Source organism: Muntiacus reevesi, chromosome 8, assembly GCF_963930625.1.
Source record: "Muntiacus reevesi chromosome 8, mMunRee1.1, whole genome shotgun sequence".
Lineage (NCBI taxonomy): Eukaryota > Metazoa > Chordata > Mammalia > Artiodactyla > Cervidae > Muntiacus > Muntiacus reevesi.
Genome location: NC_089256.1, coordinates 78,679,373 through 78,705,244, shown reverse-complemented (window position 1 = coordinate 78,705,244; position 25,872 = coordinate 78,679,373). Strand labels below are relative to the sequence as shown.

General features: G+C 32.3%; 1 protein-coding gene across 1 annotated transcript in view; it reads right to left on the bottom strand.

Moving 5' to 3' along the window:
• Positions 1-20,227, bottom strand: part of SI (sucrase-isomaltase) — a 106,205-nt gene extending 85,978 nt beyond the window's left edge. The window contains exons 1-12 of the mRNA XM_065942759.1: positions 20,110-20,227; positions 18,780-18,874; positions 16,821-16,938; positions 16,421-16,530; positions 15,354-15,505; positions 13,996-14,167; positions 12,672-12,771; positions 11,286-11,398; positions 8,664-8,789; positions 6,062-6,193; positions 5,857-5,976; positions 3,901-4,014 (exon numbers count right to left, since the gene is read on the bottom strand). Of these exons, the coding sequence (XP_065798831.1) occupies positions 3,901-4,014; positions 5,857-5,976; positions 6,062-6,193; positions 8,664-8,789; positions 11,286-11,398; positions 12,672-12,771; positions 13,996-14,167; positions 15,354-15,505; positions 16,421-16,530; positions 16,821-16,938; positions 18,780-18,874; positions 20,110-20,227 (1,470 nt within the window). The remainder of the gene's footprint in view (positions 1-3,900; positions 4,015-5,856; positions 5,977-6,061; positions 6,194-8,663; positions 8,790-11,285; positions 11,399-12,671; positions 12,772-13,995; positions 14,168-15,353; positions 15,506-16,420; positions 16,531-16,820; positions 16,939-18,779; positions 18,875-20,109) is intronic.
• Between the last annotated feature and the right edge of the window lie 5,645 nt (positions 20,228-25,872).

Here is a 25,872-nt window from a genome sequence, read left to right as displayed (position 1 = left end):
CTTGGGCTTCTTCCAGCCCAGCGTTTCTCATGATGTACTCTGCATAGAAGTTAAATAAGCAGGGTGACAATATACAGCCTTGAGGTACTCCTTTTCCTATTTGGAACCAGTCTGTTCCATGTCCAGTTCTAACTGTTGCTTCCTGACCTAAAGAGGCAAATTGTATGATCTGGTATACCCATCTCTTTCAGAATTTTCTATAGTTTGTATAATGTCACGTAAAAAGTGAATTTGATTAGCATTTTCAACATTAAAGTCAGATTGAAAGTTTTGTAAGTTTTGAGGCAAAGGGCTCAGTGAGTTGATAGTAATATGTACTCCTACAGGTTTTCAGGTATTAAAATCATCTCAAGTCTAGTAATGACTAGTCATAGAAATTGGCAATGGCATTTTTAGGGGTACTTTATAAAGTCCATTGAAAATTGTATAATAATCTGGTGACATTACATAACTTCATATTTAAACTAAATCTAAATGAAGTGAAGTGAAATCGCTCAGTCGTGCTCGACTGTTTGCGACTTTATGGACTTTAGCCTATCAGGCTTCCCAGTCCATGGGATTTTCCAGGTAAGAGTACTCGAGTGGGTTGCCATTTCCTTCTCCAGAAATCTAAATGAAAATGCTCTTATTTTCAAAGAAATTTAAATAATCAATTTTTTTTCTAAGAATCTTATGAAATGTTGAGAGAACATATCGAATTAAGCCTTCAGTTATTTGGGATACATTGAACGTATTTGGATATATTCTCTCAATGAATTTTAAATTTCCCAACACTATATATTAAATTATTAGACTTCTTTATGGGAAAACTCAGTTGTTCAGATTTTAAAGAATAGAACAATAATAACAATGTGTTAAAAAATATGCCTACTTATTCAGGAAAAAAATGGAAATGTTCTTTGAATTTTAAAAATATTGACTAATACTTTTATTTTGAAATCACAGTTTCAGTCTTAATTGTTCCAAATGCAGTTGGCTCTTATTTCTAAAATATTAGGAGATTATCTTAAAAATGATACCAAAAAGATAATTCAACTATAATGTATGCTTATATGTAAAAAATCTATTTTTCTGTTTCAATTAAGCTCATAACATTTTCTGAAGTGATTTTAACATTTAAAATTAAAAAGCATTAGCATTGAATCTAAGCTGAAAATCTACCAAACTATAAAATTATACAAATATTTTAAAATTTGACATGAAAATAATTTTTCATTGTCAGAAAAAATAATCTGAATAAAACAAAAAGAGTAGAGAAACAACTAGCACTAGAATTTGGCAGTTATTTAGGTAAGAGCTGGAAACAGAATATCCACTACATAAACCCAATGTATGGTGGTGCTAATGGTAAAGAACCTGCCTGTTAGTGCAGGAGACTTAAGAAATCTGGGTTTGATCTCTGGGTTGGGAGGATCCCCTGGAGGAAGGTGTGGCAACCCACTCCAGTAGTCTTGCCTGGAGAAGCCCATGGACAGAGGAGCTGGGAAGAGTATAGTCCATAGGGTTGCAAAGAGTTGGACAAGACTGAAGCAACCTCAGCATATACATGAACAGAATAGAAATGAATCTGGTGATATTTAATGAGCTTTGAAATCATACTGGTTATCATGGTGTGTTTTGGGGTTTTTTGGTTTGTTTGGTTTTTAATTAGTCAAAATGCTTCTGTGTTAGTGTTATAACTACTCTGACTTCCTCAGATGCCCTCTTCCCATCCCTCCCTCTCTTTGGATACGAATCAAGTATTTCAGTCTTCAGTAGACTTGGGAAATGCAGTATTTTCTTTTTATAGCACAGTTAAATTCTCTTGCACTATGGCTAAATGTCACTTATAACTCTGATCCAATGGACTCAAATTGTTTCCTACGCAATAAAAGGAAAGGAAGGAAGGAAGGAAGGAAGGAAGGGAGAGAGGGAGGGAAAAAAAAACAAAGAAAGACAAAGAAAGGAACAGAAAGCAAAGAAGGCACTTCTGATTTAAATAAAGCAACTGAAATTGAAGCTAGAATTGAAAATGAAACTCAGGAGGAGATTTTTTTCTTTTTTTGGTCATTTCTGCCAGCACCGAGTATTGTTGATTCTATCAAGAATTGTGGCTAAAAAATGAAATAAAGAAATGAGGAAGGGATGATGGTGACAAGTATGGTCAAGGATTCCCTACCCCTCTTTTTTCTTCATCATAAAGAAGACTTATATAGAATAAAGTGAAATAAATCATTAGCAAAAGACATTTAAAAATATAGGAAGCAAACTGCACAGAAAGGAAAGAAAAATCCACATGGGAGGACTGATACTGACTGGAGTAAGAGCCACTTCATCAACTGAAAAGGAAGAAAAAGAGGAAGGATGCTGGCTTTTGATAGGTTGGGGTGGGAAGTGGAGACAGTTCATGTCATAGTCTTCAATTATCTCTATAAAGGAGAAAGAGAGGTCCTCTCTATAGATAAGAGCTGTTAGTAAAATGGAGTATTCACTGAGGATAAATGGAAATTTAACTGGTAAAAAGACAAAAGAGAAGATTGTTAGATGACAGTATGTCTTATGAATTTGAGGGTGAAATTATATTATCTCACCAATAACTGTGTTGTGTGGAGCATCTGATAATTTTAAATTTTATTAAAAAGACAGAAAATAAATCATGAAAATAAAATGCCAGCAGCTAGGTATCATCATTGCAATCTCACAAATTTTTTGTCAAATAACTAAATGCCTCTCCATTTTCATTCTGTTATCATCATAAGAATTCTGAAGGTTATGCTAATCTTTTAGTCAACTCTATGTTGTTAAAATGGTGAAAAATAAACACCTGTAATTGATTGGGTAAATAAATGATTAGATGAATAATTTAATAATGACTGAATTAATAGTGAAAATTTCAGGTAAGTGGAGATGCCGTGACCTCAAAGGTCAAAAAATTTAACTATTCCCAGATATCCATTATTTCGCCTTCCAAAATTTTGTACAGCTGTAATAACTTTGTAAAACATGACTGATGTTCTGTGTCCAAAATTATTAGATTTTTTTTTTTTATCCTGAAATACAGAGTTCTTGGATTACCGAGTAATTTCATTCCCCAAATGTTATTATAGTTTTAGAGTCTGCCCGGCTCCTCTGTCCATTCAGGCAAGAATATTGGAGTGGGTTGCCATTTCCTTCTCCAGGGAATCTACCCAACCCAGTAATCAGATCTGTGTCTCCTGCATTGCAGGCAGTTTATTTACTACTGAGCCACCATGGAGGCCAAGTATCTTGAACAAAAGACACTAAATTATTGACTATGATTATTATTATTTTAAATCATAAACCTACCAGCAAGCATCAATAGCTACAGATGTAAAAGTTTTATCCAAAGAAACTTTCAAACATTAGTGTTTTCCTTTAATAACTTTACCAGTAACCATACAATTTTGTCTGTTTATTGTTGTCATTTGTCTTGAGATAAAACTCTTGACTTATTGCCAATATTGATTTGTTCTACTCATAACTTATTAAAAGAAAGTTTCTAAAGGATAAGAGCTTGTTCAAGCCCATGTTGCTGTAATTGTTCAACTACTGCAGCCATTAGTAAATGTTTTTGAAGTTGCACTACAAATTTTGTTAATTATTTTCAACCTAAATTATTAGTCATAAAAATATAACCCCTTAGTTACAGAAATAAATTTTATTCTATAAAGAATATTATTAGATAATAAAAATCTCAATTAATAGTTTGTAGTTTGTATTCTTTTTCTGAGCCATGAATATGACAGGTATGATATTTATACATTCTAGAAAAATGATAATGATATTTTATGGTTGATACATTATAAAGTACATCTTGTTGAACTTATAATTAGTTTATGAAAAAATAATTCTATGTTCATTGTCCAGAATCACAAGTGCAAGTCTAAAATAACTACTTACAATCCAAAGTCCATCATAATTCACTTGTTGATGAAAAAGGTAGCATTCATTTGCCCACCATTCTATGCAGCTTGGATTTGTGAAATCAGGGTATACTGTTAATCCTGGCCATACCTAGAAGAACAGATTATTCTCATATACACAAAAGTAAAAGAAAACACAAATAATGGAAATTCAGACTGAGTGAAGAGGAAGAGTAAAAAATTCTTAAAGTTATGACATTGTACTTTTTAAGTGTATGTGATCCATGGACCACCTATATTCATGGACATATTCACTCTCTGATAAAAGAAATTACATTAGTGCATTTCCAAAGGCATATGTTTCCAAGAAATTTAAGCTAAAAGATTCTTTGTGTATTTATTTATATTTGTGTGTGTGCTTAGCCACTCAATTATGATGTTCTTAGGACTACTCTGATGCTTTTTTTTTTATTACTTCATTAAAGCTTCACTAGAACTTTAGGAACTAGGTACTATTTTTATCATCACTTTTCAGATGAGGTAAGTAGTATAATTAAACCCATTTTACTGATGAAAGAAGTGATGTAGTGACTTTTCAAAGTCATTTGCTAATAAGTAGTACAGAAGGAATCTCATATCCAGTCACATATCCAGGCAATCTCATATCCAATTCCATGCTATTAAACACTAAATGTACTACACTGCCTATTTATGATTTATGCTTCTTCATATTATTTTACTTACCATATAAAATAATGACATTCAGAAAGATAAATTCAATTTCAGATGTATTGGGACAAATAATATTGTTTTATATCAAAATTATGCATATTAGCGATCAGATCTGTCTATATTTAATAGAACAGGTCTTGGTAGTGGTTTAGCCGCTAAGTTCTGTCCAACTCTTGCAACCCCATGAACTGTAGCCTGCCAGGCTCCTCAGTCCATGGGATTCTCCAGGCAAGAATACTGGAGTGGATTAACATTTCCTTCTCCAGAGGATCTTCCTGACCCAGGGATTGAACCCAGGTCTCCTGCATTGTAGACAGATTCTTTACCTACTTAGCTACCATAAAAGTCCTGGTACAGGTCTTAACAAAATGTATTTTTTAAGATATTATTGACATTATGGGGAGGAATATTGGATTTTGTTTCCTGATGGAGCTCATAATTAAGAAAATTTCCATCAGAAATTTTAACTTTGGTAAATGTGATTTTAAAAAATGATGGTTAGTATAGTCTTTATTGCTGTAAATAAATTTATGTAGTCTTATTGTTGTCTTATTTAGTCTTTATTGTTATAAATAAAGCTAGAGTAAATATGTTTCTATAAGTTGATATTTTCTCCTGTTTCATTTCACTTGACTAAATTACAGAATTGGAATTATCAGGTCAATGTATCTACACATTATGGTTATTGGTATGTCTTATAAAGCTGTCTCTAGAAGAATATTTATCTTGATTAAAAATTATGCCTTTGGGAGCCAGGCATTTTCTTCACACTGCTCCTTATTAGTTCTGTGATATAAGGAAAGTTAAAATTGGAAAAGGAAATTTAAACATTAAAGCCATCTCAAATTGGCTTTTTTTCAAATTAAAGTGTTAAAAATAATTTTAATCATAGATATCTGAGGATTTTATTATAAAGATGTACACCATAAATCTTATTATCCAACATGTAAGTACTCAATTTATACATGCAATTACTTTACATCAAATTATGAGAATTGCTGTAATCAAAGCATTTATCATATTTGTGTAATTAATTTCATTGCTTCTATCACTTAAAATTATCTGCCTTCTTACAAAAACTGTTTTAGAGATAACTGGAATATATACCCTAAAACTTCTCTATGCAATTAAAATAGCAAATCCAGATTTGAAAGCAAGTACATTCTTTGAAACACATGCATACATACACACACTCAGAAACACTTATTGTTGTACAATGGAAAATCCAAGCAACACAAATGTAATGAATATCATAATTTACCTCTCCAATAATTGCTGTCGTCCCATCTGACTCATTTACCCACACCTTTTGGGCAGTTCCCCTATCATAGGATTCATATGCTGCCCCATTCACACGTTTCTCTATGGAAATTGCAGGGTCCTAATAATAGAGAGAAGAAACTAGAAAATCAATTAATTTTCAAATGTGCACATACTAAAAATTAATGCATATGTTCAGTTATTACCAAAATGATAACATATTTCTGCCCATGGGCATGCAAATCTTGAACAAATTCTGGGAGGCCGTTGAATGCAACTTGATCATAAGTAAATATTTTCTTGTCTTCCATATAGTCAATATCAGTGATTTGTGTATCCTAAAAATTAGCAGAGTATATTTCAAAAAACAATACTGAAAGAATCCTGTAATCACTTCAACCCTAAAGTCCAAAGAATTTCTATTATAAATTTAATGATTAAAAGGTAAATGAACTTAGATCTCTTTTATTTCACTAAAGACACAATGATATGGCTTATAAAGCTAGTTTTTCTAGTGATTATTCACATTTGTTTCATTGAGGGTCACTCGGTATGTATTATGTTATATACACATGTATATGTACATATATGGGCTCATTGTATAAAAAACAAAAATTTTAACAGTAAATAAAATACATAAAGTTTTATTACATTAAAAGTATACAAACTCTAAAAGTATATTTAAAAAACAATATAATTTTTTGTACTTCAACATATGTTCTATTCTAGTATAACTCATAATCAGTTCTCAAAATTCAGGTACACCTGGGCACTGTGTATGGACATAAAGTGTACTTCATCATTAAAAAGCTGCTTAATAACCTATATCTATATTTCGCAAACGGCTATGAAAAGAAGAGTAGTGAAAGGCAAAGGAGAAAAGAAAAGATATACCCATTGAATGCAGAGTTCCGAAGAGGAGCAAGGAGAGATAAGAAAACCTTCCTTAGTAATCAATGCAATGAAATAGAAGAAAACAATGGAATGGGAAAAACTAGAGATCTTTTCAAGAAAATTAGATACCAAGGGAACATTTCATGCAAAGATGGTCACAATAAAGGACAGAAATAATATGGACCTAACAGAAGGGGAAGATATTAGGAAGAGGTGGCAAGAATACACAGAAGAACTGTACAAAAAAGATCTTCATGACCCAGATAATCACAATGGAATGATCACTCACTTAGAGCCAGACATCCTGGAATGCAAATCCAAGTGGGCCTTAGCAAGGATCTCTACGAACAAAGCTAGTGGAGGTGATGGAATTCCAGTTGCACTATTTTAAATCCTAAAAGATGATGCTTTAAAAGTGCTACATTCAATATGCCAGCAAGTTTGGAAAATTCAGCAGTGGCCATAGGACTGGAAAAGGTCAGTTTTCATTCCAATCCCTAAGAAAGGCAATGCCAAAGAATGCTCAAACTACCGCACAGTTGCACTCATCTCACAAGCTAGCAAAGTAATGCTCAAAATTCTCCAAGCCAGGCTTCAACAGTACATGAACTGTGAACTTCCAGATGTTCAAGCTGGATTTAGAAAAGTCAGGGGAATCAGAGATCAAATTACCAGCATCTGTTGGATCATTGAAAAAGCAAGAGAGTTCCAGAAAAACATCTACTTCTGCTTTATTGATATGCCAAAGCCTTTGACTGTGTGGATCACAATAAACTGTGGAAAATTCTGAAAGAGATGGGAATACCAGACCACCTGACCTGCCTCCTGAGAAATCTGTATGCAGAGCAAGAAACAGCAGTTAGAAGTGGACATGGAACAACAAACTGGTTCCAAATAGGAAAAAGAGTATGTCAAGGTTGTATATTGTCACCCTGCTCTTTAACCTATATGCAGAGTACATCATGAGAAATGCTGGACTGGATGAAGTACAAGCTGGAATCAAGATTGCCAGGAGAAATATCAATAACCTCGGATATGCAGGTGATAACCATCCTTATGCCAGAAAGTGAAGAAGAACTAAAGAACATCTTGATGAAAGTGAAAGAGGAGAGTGAAAAAGTTGGCTTAAAAACATTCAGAAAACTAAGATCATGGCATCTGGTCCCATCACTTCATGGGAAATAGATGGGGAAACAGTGGAAACAGTGACAGACTATTTTTCTGGGCTCCAAAATCACTGCAGATGGTGACTGCAGCCATAAAATTAAAAGACGCATGCTCCCTGGAAGAAAAGTTATGATAAATGAGACAGCTTATTAAAAAGCAGAGACATTACTTTGCCAACAAAGGTCCATCTAGTCAAAGCTATGGTTCTTCCAGTAGTCATGTATGGATGTGAGAGTTGGACTATAAAGAAAGCTGAGCACCAAACAATTGATGCTTTTGAACTGTGGTGTTGGAGAAGACTCTTGAGAGTCCCTTGGACTACAAGAAGATCCAACCAGTCCATCCTAAAGGAAATTAGTCCTGAATATTCAGTAGAAGGCCTGATGCTGAAGCTGAAACCCCAATACTTTGGCCAACTGATGCAAAGAACTGACTCATTTGAAAAGATCCTCATGCTAGGAAAGATGGAAGGTGGAGAAGGATACAATAGAGGATGACGTAGTTGGATGGTATCACCAACCCAATAGACATGAGTTTGAGTAAATCCCAGGAGTTGGTAATGGACAGAGAGGCTTGGTGTGCTGCAATCCATGGGACCACAAAGAGTTGGTCACAACTGAGTGACTGAACTGAACTGAACTGAACTCATATTTTCAAATATGGTGATCCTGACAATATCCTACATTTATTATGATGTGAAAATATTTAACTTTATATATATTCCCACAAACCCTTCATCCTACTTACAAATGGTATACCAGCTGCCCGATTTCTTTGTACCACTTCTTTCACTACATCAAGTGTCTTGTAATTCCAGCGACTCAGCTGGAATCCAAGACTCCAATAAGCTGGCATTGCTGGTCGTCCAATGAGCTTGAAGTAAATGGATATTTAATTACTTTCAATAATGAACATTAGAAACTAATATCAATATGCTTTTAATTGTTGTATCTCTAGTATCGATTTGAGTTTAACTACATTTTTTTAACTACATAGTTTAAACAAAGATTTTGTGGTATCTGCATTCTAAAATGGATATTCTCTTAGAATTGTGTTATGAAACAATTAGCAAGTTTATGTTCCTATTTTATTTTGTGTAAAACATCAGAAAGGTAGCACTTTAAAAAGTAGCATTTATAAGAGTGTATTTTGCTGTGCATGGAAAGTTAAAGAAGAGAATAAAAGGATATCATTAATGAGATTAGAGAACAAGAAAACTGTCCCACCACACCTCCCACTTCCTGTAGCAACAAAATGAATGAATGATAACATGTAAGAAAAGAAAGTTTAAAGTATACAATTCCTGTTCTGTTACATTTTGGCACTTATTTCTCTTCTAGTTTGCAAAAACATTAATAAAATATATGCCTACAAGGCTCCCCACAAAGTCTGTCATAAGGTACTCTTGATAGTCACATGTAGGTCCTTCCCCCAAGGACCAAATGGGCCCTTCTCCTCCCACTCTCTGAAATCCCAAGCACGCTCAGGGCACATTCATAACACACCACCAGAGTCTTATCACAACAACAGAGCACGGGATTTTGCACATGGATATATGAGTGCAACTGGTCTTGAATTTTTCACTGAAAACAAAGTATTAGGTTATATTAAAACAAATAATTTTATATGGCATGATGGCTTTTCTCTCGTTAAGGTATACATTTTAGGGGAAAGAATTGTGATTTCATCATGTACATCTAATAACTACTATTTAAAAATTTAAAAAAATACTAATGTTGGGTCATTGTATTCTCTTCAATTTAAGCATTAAATTTATTTTTTAAAACTTGGTATCAAATAAAACTCTGCCAAAAACTCAGTATGTTTACACTATTCATAAACATATTAGTTCCATAAAATTTTAAAGATTTAGACAGGTGATTTAAATTTCTGTATGTGTATGTTATACATATCACATAATTTATTTTCATAAAAGCATATAAAATAGATATTGCTATATATTATATTAATTTATGTACTAGTCGTCTTATACTTTATATGTATATATCATCCTTAAAATGTATAAAATGATCTGGTCATTCAAACATTAAAGTTTTCAATTTTGACATCCTACACCACTAATGAGTTAATTTGTACAGAAAGTATATTTTGTTCTTCTTCAAACAATAAATAGTTACTTTTGCCTATTCTCTATCTAATTTGTGCCCGCATTGAAATTCAGCACTGATTAATAGTGCTATATTCTACACATCTTTTTTTTTTAATTCAAGATTTTTCAAGTCTACCCATAAAATGATGTATGCAAGTGGATAGCTGTATTATTAATGCATGAATGCTGTATTGGCATGTCAAACATGACTCAAGTTCAAGTACTGCTGACCACAGACTTTACTCAGCATGTAATAGACAACTATCCCAACTAATATTTCACAAATCAAATCTTAAACTCTTTCAAAAATGTGCTGTTCTCTGTTTTGATGGTGTGACAACCATACACAATAACTATGATTTCATATTATGGAGACTGTAAATTTTGTGTGCATTTCTGAAATTCACATTTATGAACAGCAATTTGGGGATTGCAAAACTTTGTAAATTATTCAATTGGATAAAACTCTAGCTACTGTTAGTTCAGGTTTTTAGATCATAACTAAATTTTTTGATAGTAATTACTTCTCTTTTGAGATTATTCTAGGAAATGGGAATTGCATGTCAAAAGATTTATCAATAAAACAAGATTTAAAAAATAGGCATGAGTCTCAAATTTTATGTCTACAAAAATGATTTATTTTTCATGATAACACCAAGAATTATATATGCTAATAGTCACAGAATAACAATTTACATGGGAGAAACATTTAGAATCAGGCTCAAAATAAGTCCTGAGTTCTTCACCTTTCTAAAGTCCTTCTTGGGCTCACATACAATAGCATGTTATTTAATAGGTAAATGAAAGTTGTTTAGATAGTATGTTTAAGGTATAAGACGTCAGACTATGTTTTCAAAATCTGCCCTTCTAAATCTGAGTGTCAGAGTCAATTTTACTGGGATTTACCTACTGTAAATCAAATGAATATATCAAATGAAGATAAGATACCCCATTTTGCTTTACCCCATCAAATAAGGTCATAGTTTAATATGTAACATCTCAAAGAAATCCAAATACTGAACTCAGCTGCCTGAAAGAAGGAAATAATTCTTTATCAGAAATATAGACATCTAAATATATCTAGGAGTCATTGTACAAGAAAAACAAAAATAAAAAGTATCCTCTCATATCTGAAAAATGGTAAGGTATAAAAATATATTCAGCTAAGAGGTCTCCAATAGCTTAGCTAAAATCATTTCAATATGTTAGATGAAAGAAAAGTATGGTAGAAAAACATTTAAAATAGACCTGCAACACACCTCTTGATACTGTTGAACTACTTGTTCTGGTGTGTCTCCCAGAAAGATATAAAAGTCCAGAATTCCACCTATAACTCGGTAAGTTACTATTGGAGTAGGCTGGATGAAAACCTCTACAAAACAAAAATTGGAAAAGCATATGTATACAGTAAAAATGTACATAATGAGAAAATAATTGCAATGTCTACTTAAAGTACTTCACATTAATCACATAATTTTAGAGTCTTTTTTAATTGCTTCCTTTGTTTCTCAAGTAAAGAATCTGCCTGCAATGCTTTAATCCCTGGGTCGGGAAGATTCCCTACAGAAGGAAATGGCAACCCGCTCCAGTATCCTTGCCTGGAGAATCCCATGGATGGAGGAGTCTGGTGGGCTACAGTCCACGGGGTCGCAAAGAGTCGGACACGACTGAGCGACTTCACTTTCACTTTATTATATTTAAGATAAGAATACAGGAGAAAAGTGGAATGCCACCATATGTGAGGTTTATGATAAGTTATTCCAGATATTCCTTTTACAGATGTTAGCAAAAGCTACCTAGAAACTGCTTAGCAGGGAATAAAGGATCAGTTCTTTTACAATAAAAATTATTTCTTTTTGAAATTGTATCTCAGTTATTTTAATTGAAGATTCTGTGAAAGATCATATCACATGTTGATTTCTATAAAACTATGAAGGTTTTAATTTTTCTTTATGTTAAACATAGTAATTGTCTCAATAACCATATGGAACACTGCTCTTGCTGGAATATGATCATTTTTGTATTTTTTTTAATTATCACTGATTCATCTATCAAATATAGGTATTGCATTATTCACAACATTAGAAAATAAAAAGTTCTACATTACTTGAGTTATGATAAACTGTAATATGATTCTTCTATCTTTTTATCCCCATATAGACCTTTGTTTTTTTAATCTGCATGGCATATGAATTTATCTTAACAATCAAGGCTATGGGAATGGGAATAATCATTTACATGGATACATTCGATATTGCTCTGGAGGGAAAAGGAAGTGCCTGTATATCGTAATATAGCATACTTCCCCCAAAGCAGAAGCACAGACACACAAAAATCCATATCTCAGGCTCCTCTGTGCATGGAATTCTCCAGGCAAGGATACTGGGGTGGGTAGCCTTTCCTTTCTCCAGGGGATCTTCCCAACCCAGGGATCAAACTCGGGTCTCTTGCATTGCAGGCAGATTCTTTACTTGAGAAACAAAGGAAGCCCTCACTAACTATAAAACCTGCTTATAATAATTTCACGTTCTAAATCACTAACAACAAAGTTTACTCTGCTATAATATATCTATGACTGGAATAAATAAAACAGTTAAAACATTTCAAGTCTCATTTGAACCTATTATCAGATAAATTACTCTTACCCATTGCATTGCTGTTCATTAAGAAAACACCAAATGACTTTCCGGAAGTATCCTCAATGCACATGAAGAATGTTTGATGGCCATATAAATTATTATTATTCTATAAAGCATAAATTTGAAAATTAAAACTTAAAATACTTTTAAAATAAACAGTATACTTAAATGGCTTTTATGTATTCCTATCTTTTTCTGTAATTTACTCCTTATATTCTATAATAATTGTCTCTACTATATACCATATGAAACACAGTAACACAAAAGGCATTGAACTTATTTTACTTATTAATACATTAAGATATAAGTATATAACAATATGGTATGCTATTAATAGATTATTTAGCTTTCTTTTATGCTTTATGATGATTAAATGAATTTTAATAAGCCATTCATCAACTATATTTCAACTAAAAAATAAGCTATCTGTGATAGGAATGGCATGTTTATAGGGCAATGGCATGTTTATAGGGTAAGAGCATGTTTATATATCATGTCTCAGGTATGCCCCAAGGTATTGCCAGGAATTCCAAGATGATGTCCACTTTAACATTTGTGTACCAAATGAGGATCTTTAAAACAACGGACCTTCATTTCAGTAGCACTGGAATTTTAAAAATCAGTAACATTTGACTCAAAGCAATCATGAATCAATTAAAAAAAATTTTTTTAATGCTATTGTGTTTGTCATAAAAAACTTCATACTCTTGAAATGCAGAAATATATATACACAAGTAGTAGCTGTGATGGTGTCATAACAAAATATGAATAAAATATTAGAAAATAAAGATTAATTCTGCATGGAGGAGTTTGGGAAATTTTCTTACGAGGTGAGATCAAATGAGCTATTAATGATATGTATAAATAATAAAGAACTAACTTCTTGTGGAAAAAATATGTGAACCTAAGAAAGATTATCATGTTATGGAAGAGGAAAAAGTAGGTATAGATGCAGGACACGATGTCCACTAGATAGACAGACAGCACATACACAAAGCCATGTCGAACATGGTAAGTGTTTGGAAGTGTTCTTAGGTAATGACTAGTCCTAGATAGTGTAAGTACAAGGGTAACAAAAGTGATAAAATATAAAAGTGAAAAGTCAAAGGAAAACATTCCTAAATTGGAAACACCTTTTAAAATATCCATAAAATCTGTTGTTCATTTATTTAGTTAATTTAGGACTTTGATATGAATCCTCACCCCTAAAGTAAAGAAGCTTCTGGAATATATATCACTGACAACAAAAAGATGATGGTTTCAAAAAGGATAGAATTATCTCCTGTCAAATATAACTATTTTATTTATAACAAGAAAGATAGTTCCTTACATCACCAGGAAGTTGATCCCGAGTAAAAATTGGCCATGTTTTCCAATATAAATCATGACGAAATCTCTTATGAATATGTTCCCCGAGACCATAAATGTATTCACTGGGAAGTCTGGCTGAGATCTGTAAATACTGGTCAGAGTATACCAGGGGACCAATGCTGGTGTCAAACCTGTAGCATGGGATAAATAAAACAGCTAAAAATATATAAAATGCTCTATTAAATATGGACCTATGTTATCAACCAGAATATTTCATTTTAAATATGTCAGTCTTTAGCTCTGATTACTTCTTAGGAGCACATGAATTGTACCAAACTTGTTAATTTCATCAACACAATTGGCTTCATTATCAACAATATGATTCTTCACACACATTTCTCTCCTTTTATCTTTACTACAATACTAAAGTACAACTGCTATTATAAATTTCATTTCACAAATGGCACAATTTGGGCAAATTTATTCATGTTCTCATGGTGACAAACTGGTAGGCAGCAGAGCCAAATTTCAAACCCAGTTTTGACTTTGACTCAGAGACAGAGTTTTAAAATATAGTACTCTACTGGTTTCTATACCTCTATACATGTATTAAAATTAAGTTTGAAATCATTTTTCCTGAAAAAGAAAGGTTTCATGTTTTATATATATCAAATATAAACTATGAGAAATGTCTGATAGCATTTCTTTTGTGATTTAACATAAAATCAACTTCAAGTCATTAAAATATATTTAAGAAAATTAATTGCTGAGATTAAGTCCTGATAATCATCCAATTAACTTTTCTTGGAAATTCAAGAACAGCAATATTGAAAATTACTAACTTTTTTGCCAGAAATGTCCCTCAAAATACATTTATAATGAAGGCATTCAGATAATGTTTAAATTATCATATATGGCTATTTAAATTTGTTATGTGTAAATTTATTCAATTAATTTCATACACATATATGAAAAATCTTCTAATACTATGGAAATGTGTCCCTCTCTGAATAGTAACTATTTGATCCTACCAATTGAGAGAGAATATGATAGATAACAAGGAAAAGAGGAAAAGACATATAAGGTTTTTTAGGTATGTAAAATATATGCAAGACTAAAATTATATCAGTGGTGCTCTTCATTTCAACTTTGGTTGGCCCATTCTATACTTCCATTCATATTCTGGTACATTTCATCCATAAAAAATTAAAGCTTCTTTGCTATTATAATATTTGAAAACATGCACACCCACCCTCTTTTGGAAGAAAGTTTATTCTTTCTGAAAATGCCCTAAAAATGAGACTTTTGTGGTTCTATGATAATACAATAAAATTGACCAATTATTTAAACTTACATAAATGTAAGATAATTACTTACAAAATTTTATTATTGCTTTTTCTAGAAATTTTAATGCTAAATGGATTATGTATAACCTCCACATTATACAGTGGATCAGAAGCTGCAGTTCCACTAAATTCTTTTACAAACTGATGAGGAACTTCATATCTTCTATTATTTGGATCAGTGATCTGCAAAGATATTTTAAATTATCATTATTTGATTCAAAACTGTTACTGAATTTTTCAGTTCTGGACTAAGTATTAAATGCAAGTTCCAAATACAAAACAATAAATTTAGTGATTTTATAGATGAGTTATTAATCTAGTCATAAACTTAACTTTAACATTGTTGAGTGGCTATGCAAAGAATAAATTGTAAGTACTGTTAAAGAACTAATAGAATTAGTTAATTATAAAGGTACTATATCAAATAAAATTTTAATTGACCAATATAAAAAATCATGAGACTATTATTAAATATTAATTCTTAAATAGTAGATTTTTGTGAATTTAATTATGAATTATTTTGATGATCACTCACTAACAAGTCATGAAAGTATTTTGAATTTTGTTTTAAAAAACAATTTTTGTAAAATTGTTGCTAAAAAGTATTGCACAAAGGATGTATGGCTTTTACTGCCAATCCAAAAGACCATACTAGCAAAACAATTTGGTAAAGAAAGCAGAAATTAGTTTCTTTAAAATCATGACTAGAAGTGATACCAGTAAAAAGAACTAGTGAGTGTGTCACACATATATAGAACGACTAATAGCTTCCTTAAATTAAATTCTAAACTAATCTTTTATCACAGTCTGTAGTTCAGTTAAAAAAATTACTACAGTTTATTGAGTGTTAATTCTTCTCAGGACACTGTATCAAATATTTTACGCTGAATAAATTATTAAATTCTCTAAAAACTACTGCCAGAGGAACTAGCTCTTGTGTTCTATCTGAGTAGAAGTCTCAGAGAAGTGGAGTAACTAGTCCAATAAGTTCTTTTCTTTGGAATTTATTAAGAGGGAAAATATCTTGGTGGGTTACAGGGTATATTCATAGCATGCTCTTTAGTATTAACTTTTCTTTAGGAAACTCAAAAACCAAACCTTGAACCGCATACGATTGCGTGTCTGATTTTGGATTGTGAGGAGAACGCTGTTAATGTCATTTCCAAAGAGTGTAGGTGAAGCTTTCCTTTTTAATTTGGCTTCAAGTCCTTAAAGAAAAAAAAAAAATTGTATTAATTATGGTTTTATTTATAATGATTAGTAATCACTAAATATTTTCATATTTTTTCTAATTTTATTGTAGGTCTCACAAATAACTTTTTTTTTAATTTGGAAGATAGAATCATGAAAAAAATTAGTTCTTAACATACCAAATTTGAACATTCTTGTGTACATGTTCCTATTTGATTTTAAGATATTTTTCCAATGAAAAATTTTAAATATACTTTTTTTATTCAACTTAAAATATGTTGGATCACCAGGATAGAACACTTCTCACCAGCATTTGTTGATGTTACTTTCTCAGCATTATAGCCATGGTTATTTGCGAAGAAGCACCAAGGAATAACAGAATCATTCCATGGCCTCCAGCAGCAACCTCGCGCTGCACAAAGTGTCTGATAAAACATTTATTAAAGGGATCATAGGATTAGTACTGTTATCATATGTGTTGGTCTCTATTTTTCAAACATTCACTCATTCCAATAGTTGTTTGAATGAATATTTAAAAAAACTCATTTCTTCAAATACATAATGTACTAAAATATCATTTATTCTTTTGTTCCTTTCACTTTGAAGAAATGTAAATATTTGATGAATTGAATTACATCAGAGATTGATGCTCTGAGTTGCGATTTATCAAATTTACATATGAATACACATTATTGTAAAGTCATGTTATTTTCAAGATTCCTGTCCTCCAGATAATTAATTATAGTCTGTTCTGTTGCCATGTAGTCAGTGCAGAAGAACTAAAATATTTAGTGTGTACTAATTATGTATCAAGTTGCAAGTGAGGCTATAAAGAGGATATGGTCCTAAATTTAAGCCTAGGTAAAATGTTTAAGGTCATTATTTCCAGATAATTATTAGTTTGATATGATTTAAACTAGTTCATATGCTAATTGCTGCAACTAGTGGCTGCCATTACATCTAGTGTATAAAGTAAAATAACAAATTCTCCTTAATTTTATGATCTATATGGAAAGATTACATGAAAGGAAAGAAAAATTATATATGTTTATAGTAAAATTTGAGTCACATGGTGATGCTGTTTAACATTGATATAATAAAAAATCTACTTAATATTTAAATGTAATAGTGTAACATATTTTGGTAATTTGAATACTTGTGAGCTCTTTTTCTTGGCTATTTGCCTTGAAAAAAAAATTTTTTTTTAAATCTCCATGTTTACCAGTTAATGGTACACATGTTAAATTCTCTCCCATTTTTAACATCAAATTAAAGTGGCATCAGATACACATATACACAGCAGCTTGCCAGGTGGCTCAATGGTAAAGAATCTGCCTGTAAATGCAGAAACTACAGGAGATGCAGGTTCAATCCTGGGTTGGGAAGATCCCTAGAGGAGGAAATGGCAACCCACTTCAGTATTCTTGCCTAGAGAACCCATGGATAGAGGAGCCTAGCAGGCTACAGTCCAGGGAGTCGCAGAGTCAGACACGACTGAGCTACTGAGCACACATACACACACACATACATACATGCACACACACATACACACGCATACATGCACACACACATACACAGGCATACATGCATATAAAAAATGATAGTTCAATGGGGACTGAGCATTTTGGAGGGTCATTACCTAACAGAATCTAAAGTATGTGTGACTTTTGATATAAACATCACAAAATGGGAATACACACATACACACATTCACTCATTGACCTTTTAATCCCATACAAGTTATAATGACCAAGGAAGAGTCAATTTAGGGTTAAGCGAATCCATTTAGTTACACTTAATTTTCTCCAGTTGAATTATTCTCCTCAAATAATAAAAAAATAAATGGTTTTAAAAATTAAAAAAAGAATCAATGTTACTTTATTTTCCACAGATTCTTGTTGTTAAGGTCATCATCACAAACACGTTAATAGAGTGTAGATATTCTTTCTCAACAGTTCTACATTTATCAGAGGTTATACTTTTTAATCAGTAGTTTGAGAGGATAGAATTTCATGAAGAATTATAAATTTGACAATAGCTTTTTAAGTATGGAAAAATATTAACTTGCTAATTTGAAGTACAGAAAAGCAGGCTCAGTAATTTCCATTATGTTTCATCTGTTCATACATAAATAAAAAGAAATGTGGCCTAATTAATGGCTATACTTTTAAAAATATGGAATATATCCAATTTTGGATAATTATCTTAATATCATTTTCATACTATATATCTATTCAGAAAAATATAAGAGACTTTGGTTGCAGACCTGTGTGGGAGATCGTTCTGGAATGCAGTTTATTCTCTGGTTGATAGGATCGTTCAGCACACTTGGGCATGCGCCTCGGGTTGTATCACTGATTTCTGAGAAACAAGTCAACAAAACAAAACATGGTTTTAAATTTACTTTTCAAGTTTTCAAGTAACAAATACATTGAAAGTATACACAAATATATATATATATATATAAAATGAAAAATTAAACTTAAAAGAAACCTATACGTTCACGTTCTAATTACCAAAAGGAAATGATCCAAACAATATTTAAAACTATATAAAGCCCTTTGACTGTTCCTTAAGAGAATCAAAGTACATTCACAGAAGGTCTTAAAAGGTAGACTCAAAAGGAAACAAAATGTTTCCTGCACCACACTCACAAACTATGTTTTAGAGATGAAGAAAGAAGATGGAGAAATATATATGGAGAATATATATAGGGAGAGAATGCAGAGAAAGAGACAAGAATTAGAGAAGAAAAAAAGGTTAGGAGGAAGAAGATACATAAATAGAAGAGAAAGACGAGAATAGCGAAAAAGTAAAATCCCAACTCAATTTAATAGAGAGGGACTTTCTAGCAACCAGAGATGGGGAAGATAAATTTGATTGCTTCATAATGTAGCAAGCTTTCAGTTTACTAGAAGATGATAAAACAAGACAAGAGGCAGCAGAAAACACTAACCACTGTTAGACTAGAAGATAATTTGAATTACATTTTCCACTTCTGATTTAATCAGGAGAGAATGATGAAGAAAGGAAAAGTAGATCAAGTGGATGAAAGTAGTATGCATCAACTCTAAATTAGGATATAAATATTCAGGAAAAATGATAAACACTTCAAGCCTGTTTCACCTTCTCTCTGTTTCTGTCACATGACCTCACTCTTTTAAAAAAAACAGAGTCTATGGCAAAGAGGTTATCCCCTTAAATTTCCTAACCCCGCTTGCAAGTGTGTGAAAGCTAAAGCAAAACCTGACTAATGAGATTTCCCGCTAGTTAGAAGAACCTCACTTGTAACCATAGATTACTGCGCTGTTTATTAATATCTTGTTTCTTTTGCCTATTTTCTAGTTCTAAAGCAAGGCCATTAACATCAAAGCATATGGATTTCTTAATTACAATGACACTTCATTGAAATATCAGTAATATAATGGCTAGAAAAAGTTGGAGTAACTGCAACTTACCTGAGGTCTTTCTTCAAGTATTTCATCTCATATAGATTTCATAAAGATTATAGATTACTTTTTAAGATCCATTATTATTATGGAGTAAACTTTATCTCAACCTCACTATAATGTATAAGTATTTTCAACACTATTTACCTTCAACAGCAGGTGTCTTAGTTGCTAAAACAACAACTAAGGCAATAGCTATTATTGTAACTATAGCAAATAGGACAATCAGAGAAATTTCCAATCCAGAAAATTTCTTCTTTGCCATCTAAAGAAAGAAAAAGAATACACATTTGAAATGTAGAATATACAATAAGTGACCAAAATTATCATAAAATTATATTTTTTTTCTACTAAGCAAAACGCAAGCAGAGCTGCAGACAGCTCTAACAGTTTACAATCTAAAATAACGCACATTTGCAAAAGGGTAAACAACACACGCAATTTCAAATAAAAAGACAGAATTAGCGATGAACATTATAGTAGTACACTGAAATGAAAATATAAACAGAAAAAGATCTCCAAGAGGGATTAATTGCTCTCTCTTTAGAGCGTTTTTCAAAGTAAGGAAAGCTTATATTTGTAGTGTGTTCCTTAATTCCACAACAACTGTGTGAAGAAGACGCTTTTATTTTATGAACTTCAGGCTTAGAGAAAATATTATTTTTTCAAAGTCAAAAAAGCCCAGTCCTTCCCACTATAACTATTGCTTTGCAATTTCAGCACTGCTTTCTTATAAGCATATTATGGAAAAGGATATAAATATAAATATGCGGCAAATAAATATAAACATATAAAAGAATACAAATATAAAATGTTGTAGAAAATACATATATACAGGACACACACATACACACACAAATATGTATATGCTATATATTTAGGGGTTGTTGCTTAAAAAAAGCATTTAAACTACATGATCGCCAAGCTCCGCTCTCAAATAGCAAAATATACCAGACTCTCAAATCAAAAATGTATTTATTTCAGATAACATTATGTATTTGAGTTACCATCCTGAGGTGCCTAAATGTAGGTAGGGAAGAGCTCTTCTCTAGTAATTATCTTAAAGCCTATTTGTTTAACTTAGTTTTGATCATAATCTATCTTTCCTTGTCTTTAAGCTTCCATGATTTTTCTATATTTTATGCTGTTATTTGTTTTAATTCAGTGGAATATACCTAGATAGAAATTGAGAATTTTCACAGTAAGTGCTCTTATAAATTGCTGGTTTTAAAATCAATTTTTCTTTTTGCCCTCTTATACTCGTCTTTTCTCCTCTATCTATGTCAGTTCATATACTGAGTCGTCCGGATCTAAAAACATTTTTTCTCTCTTCCATATCTTTCGACCACAATAAATCACTCAACAAGTCTTGATGATTCTACCTCCGGAAAAGTTTCAGAATTTTACCCTTATCTCCAACAATGAAATATTTTTTTCTGGATGACATGTCTTAGTACATGCTGTTTAATCTTTCTTCAATTCTTCCACACCTGCTCTTCTAGTTCCAATTTATGCCCAGTTCAAATACTATGTCATCTGTGAAAGTTTTCTTACTTTTAGAAACAGAGTTAAATCTATTCTCTTCCCATTTTACAGTATATATTATATCTATTGCAATTTTTCACACACGTAAATTTCCTCCATTGTATTGTTACATTCCCAATAGCAAGAATCATGAAAGTAGTTCAGATCCTAACATCAAACAAGTATAAGCTCAATTTTAAAAATATATCTTATGATTGAAAGTTTAAAATTTAGCATTCAATTTTAGCTTATGATTTCCCATTATAGATATGTAAGCTGTTTACTGCATCAGTAATCTTCAGAGAACTTGAATGAATGTAAGCTAAATTTAAATAAAGCAACATGATCTAAAAGGCTGTTTAGAAAATGAATCCTGGTTGCTCAATGTTATGTGAGAAACAACAGAAATGCATTTAATGTTTAACTTGAAATAAGTTTAACTCTCACACTAATTTCATTTTGAGATCAAGAAGCCAGTAAAAATGATTTTTCCTTTCTTTTGTTAAAGGAAATCTAAAAAAAAAAAAAAATGCATATTGTCATGTAGCTAACCCTCTTTTATTTAAATAAATCAGAACAAAATGTACCAAAATTACAATAGCAATAAATCAGAACAAAATAATAAATCAGAACAAAAATGCACCAAAATTAAGTTATTTATATGAGTACTTATAAATGATCAGTACTAAAGTTGTTCATAAGCTGTAGGTGGTAATTACAGTAATTGTATTTTGGATTGCAGTAATTTTAAGCAAAATATTTTTGGATAAATTGTATACTGATGCCTTATCTCTGTATATTTATTTCAAAATGAGTAATACTTATTATTAATTTTAAAGATCACTAATTATGACTGATCTTTAAAAAATTAGCTAGAAAAGATTTAAGTGTTTAATAAATGTAGCATTCCATTCTGCATATATTTTTCTTAAATATATATTTATCATGCCTACAGTATTTCTCTAAATTTCAAAATATGTTTTATCTTTATTTTCATCTATATAGAGCAATTCAACTAAACTTGCTATCATTCTACTTGGGTCTGACACTTAATTTAATGAACAGCTGGACAAAGAAAATATTCTTCTATCTTTAAAAAATTTTAGAAATGTTTTTTCCTGATAGTACAAGGGGCTATACATTTAATATGGAAAATGAAAATATGCTATCATTGCTATTTTAAACAATTGAAGATAGAAATATTGCTAACATGAATTAAAGGAACACACAATTACTTGAAAACAAATGTAACAAAGAATATGATAGCTAAACTTACCTTATTTCATAGTCTGTTCTTTCTGCTCTGCTGTACCAGAGTTGAGTAAGGCTGCCAAAGTAATGATCAGGGAAAACTGCTCAGCTATAAATTGAGCTACTCATAAAGTTTTATTGCACTCTCACCAGCCTATCAGTATTTAATAAACTTCTGTTCAATGTGCAATCATAAAAAAACTTAACCCTGAAAACCGTTGTGTAAATCTCTCTCTGGGAATCTAGGTTAATTAATAATTGTGCTCTCAGATAGTCTTTGATTTCTGGAAGCTATGAACTAGCCTAAGAACATAAAAGTACTTATTTATAGTGTTTATTTCCCTTTTCAAAATCGTATTTCTTTTACCATATAGATGCTATTTCACTTATTGTTTTATCTCATTGTGCAAAATTTAAACTCTTACTGGAAAGTTGAAACATACCTGTAAGCTAGAATTTGAAAAACACTTGTAGGAACTGACAATTAGCAGATAATATTTCATAAAAAGCAAAGATTAAATAAGTTATCTTCTGTCTTGTTATTAAACTTCAAGTTGAAGAACTAACAAAATCCATAAGAATGAAGTGTAAAAGTATAGATATATAAATAAGTAGTACAGAAATAAAAGCAACATTTTATTTATTTGTTACTTATAGCACTGATTTTATTATCAAAAATTATTGCATAAACACTTAACTTTTGATACAGAAAAATATAGGATATCAATTATTACACTATTGGTTTAAGCTAAAATAATGTTTAAGGGCAAAGGACTTGAAACAAGAGCCCTGCGTCCACATAACAGGTGTAACACATATGTCTGAGAAACTCTGGGCACATTTGTTTATTTTTTTCAAGCCTCAGTCTCTTTGTCTACAAATTAGAAATAAAAACACTTACCTATAGGGTCATTATAAGAATTATATGTGCTCACATAATCCATTATTATTATTACAGCTCTGCTACCACAGAGTACAATTTGACTCTGAAATGGTTGGTACGAGTTCTGCATGTAGTCAGGGCACTACATTTTCAAAGGAATTTGTATTAAAATAATGTGGTCATACAGAATAGAGTAACTAGTTTCTTGAGGCACCCTGAATATGAGTTTAAACAGAAACAGTAAAAGAAGTGTACGCATGGATTATTCTTAAGACCTGGGGAGATATAAAGGAGAACTTCCAGTACATAAATAGCAGTGATATGGAAATAAGATTAAAGTGATTTCCTCTCAATTCATAAAGCATATAATTATTTAAGTGGAAAATCTCATTAAATCAACTTCAATCTTCTAGAATCAAGTGGTGAGTGGAACAAGTTCAGAGGATATAAAGTTGATATACAAAGGTCAGTCATGTTCCTATAAAACAGCAATGAATGATTGGACAAAGAAACTAAAATAGAGATACAAGTAGATAGAAAGAAATAGATATACATATTTAGAGAGATATAAATAAACAGGACTTCTCAGGTGGGGCTTAACTTCTCTTCCAGACTCCAGTTAGTCTAATTTTCTCTCTCTTTCCCTAAAGTGTTCATCTGCCACTCTCCATCAAAATAATACAACTTGTTTTAATCCCAGTGCAGTATTCCGATAGTACCTACTGCCTGGAGATAGAGATCTAAACTTCTTAACTTTATATTTACACTCTAAATTTTGTGTTTGCCATTTCATCTGATATCCTCAGTCAACCTACTCTCTTGCTATAACAATCTGTTAAGCTCTTCCACTTTCTCACTCTCACACCTCTGCTTATTTGGTCCAGGATCTGGATTGCCCTTCTTCAATGCAAGCTCTATCTGTCTTTCTAGTATCAGCTGACATCACTTTTCTACCGAAGGGACTGTTTGAATTCTTCTACTTGTCCTCAAGCTTATATATTCCCACTATCCATGCTTCGTTAGGGCTTCCCTCCTAGCTCAGTCAATAAAGAGTCTGTCTGCAGTGCAGGAGACCCAGGTTTGATTCCTGGGTTGGGAAGATCCCCTGGAGAAGGAAAGTGCCACCCACTCAAGTATTCTTGGCTGGAGGATGCCATGGACAGAGAAGCCTGGCAGGCTGCAGTCTATGGGGTCGCAAGAGTCGGACACGCGCAGCACAGCCTGCTTGATTATATTGCCCACATGGGACTTAGCACACTTGGCAAGGACAGTGACTTCTTCACTCAATTCACAACATTGCACACAACGTTTTATAGAGCGAGATATAGCAGTGACTGTAAATTGTATATCAGTCCTCCCTTGCCAAAGTTCAACAGCAAAATACCATCAGGAACATGACTGGATTCAAACACGGAAGGGCAGGGTGTCTCAGACAAAGTTGTCTGTGTTTATTATAGAATTTGTACTTACACTGTGCGTGTGTGCGTGCCTGTTCAATCTTGTTCAGCTCCATTGAGCCAGGGTTTGAACCCAGCTCTCCTGCATTGACAGGCAGATTCTTATATTAAGCCTTATATTAAGGGACTTACATTAAGTGGACTTTTATTAAGCGACTTTTATTAAGATATAATATGATATAACATAATATATGCCATGCCGTGCTAAGTCAGTTCTGTTGTGTCCAACTCTTTGCAACTCTGGACTGTATCCCGCTAGACTCCTCTCTCCACGGGATTCTCCAGGCCAGAATCCTGGAGTGGGTTGCCAGTACCCTCTGACAGAGAATCTTCCAGACACAGGGATTGAACCTATGTCTCCTGCGGCTCCTGCATTGGAGGCAGAGCCACGGGGGAAGCCCCAATATAATATACACATATATTTAAAATATAAGTTACCTTTACTTACATCGTGTGTACTAAATCGCCTAAGTCATGTCCGACTCTTTGTGACCCTATGGACTCTAACCTGCCAGGCTTCTCTGTCTGCGGGATTCTCCAGGCCAGAATACTGGAGTGGGTTGCGATACACTCCTCCAGGGGATCTTCCTGACCCAGGGATTGAACCCGTGTCTCAGTCTTCTGTGCTGACAGGTGGTTTCTTCCCCACTAGCACCACCTGGGAAGCCTGGACTTATATTAAATGACTATTAAAAAGAAATTAGAGAAGAGGGAGGAACTCTGTCTGAATTGGATAATGTCCAGAAGTGAAGAGAATTCAGTAATTAAGAATCTTAATCCTGGTACAGGAGGTGG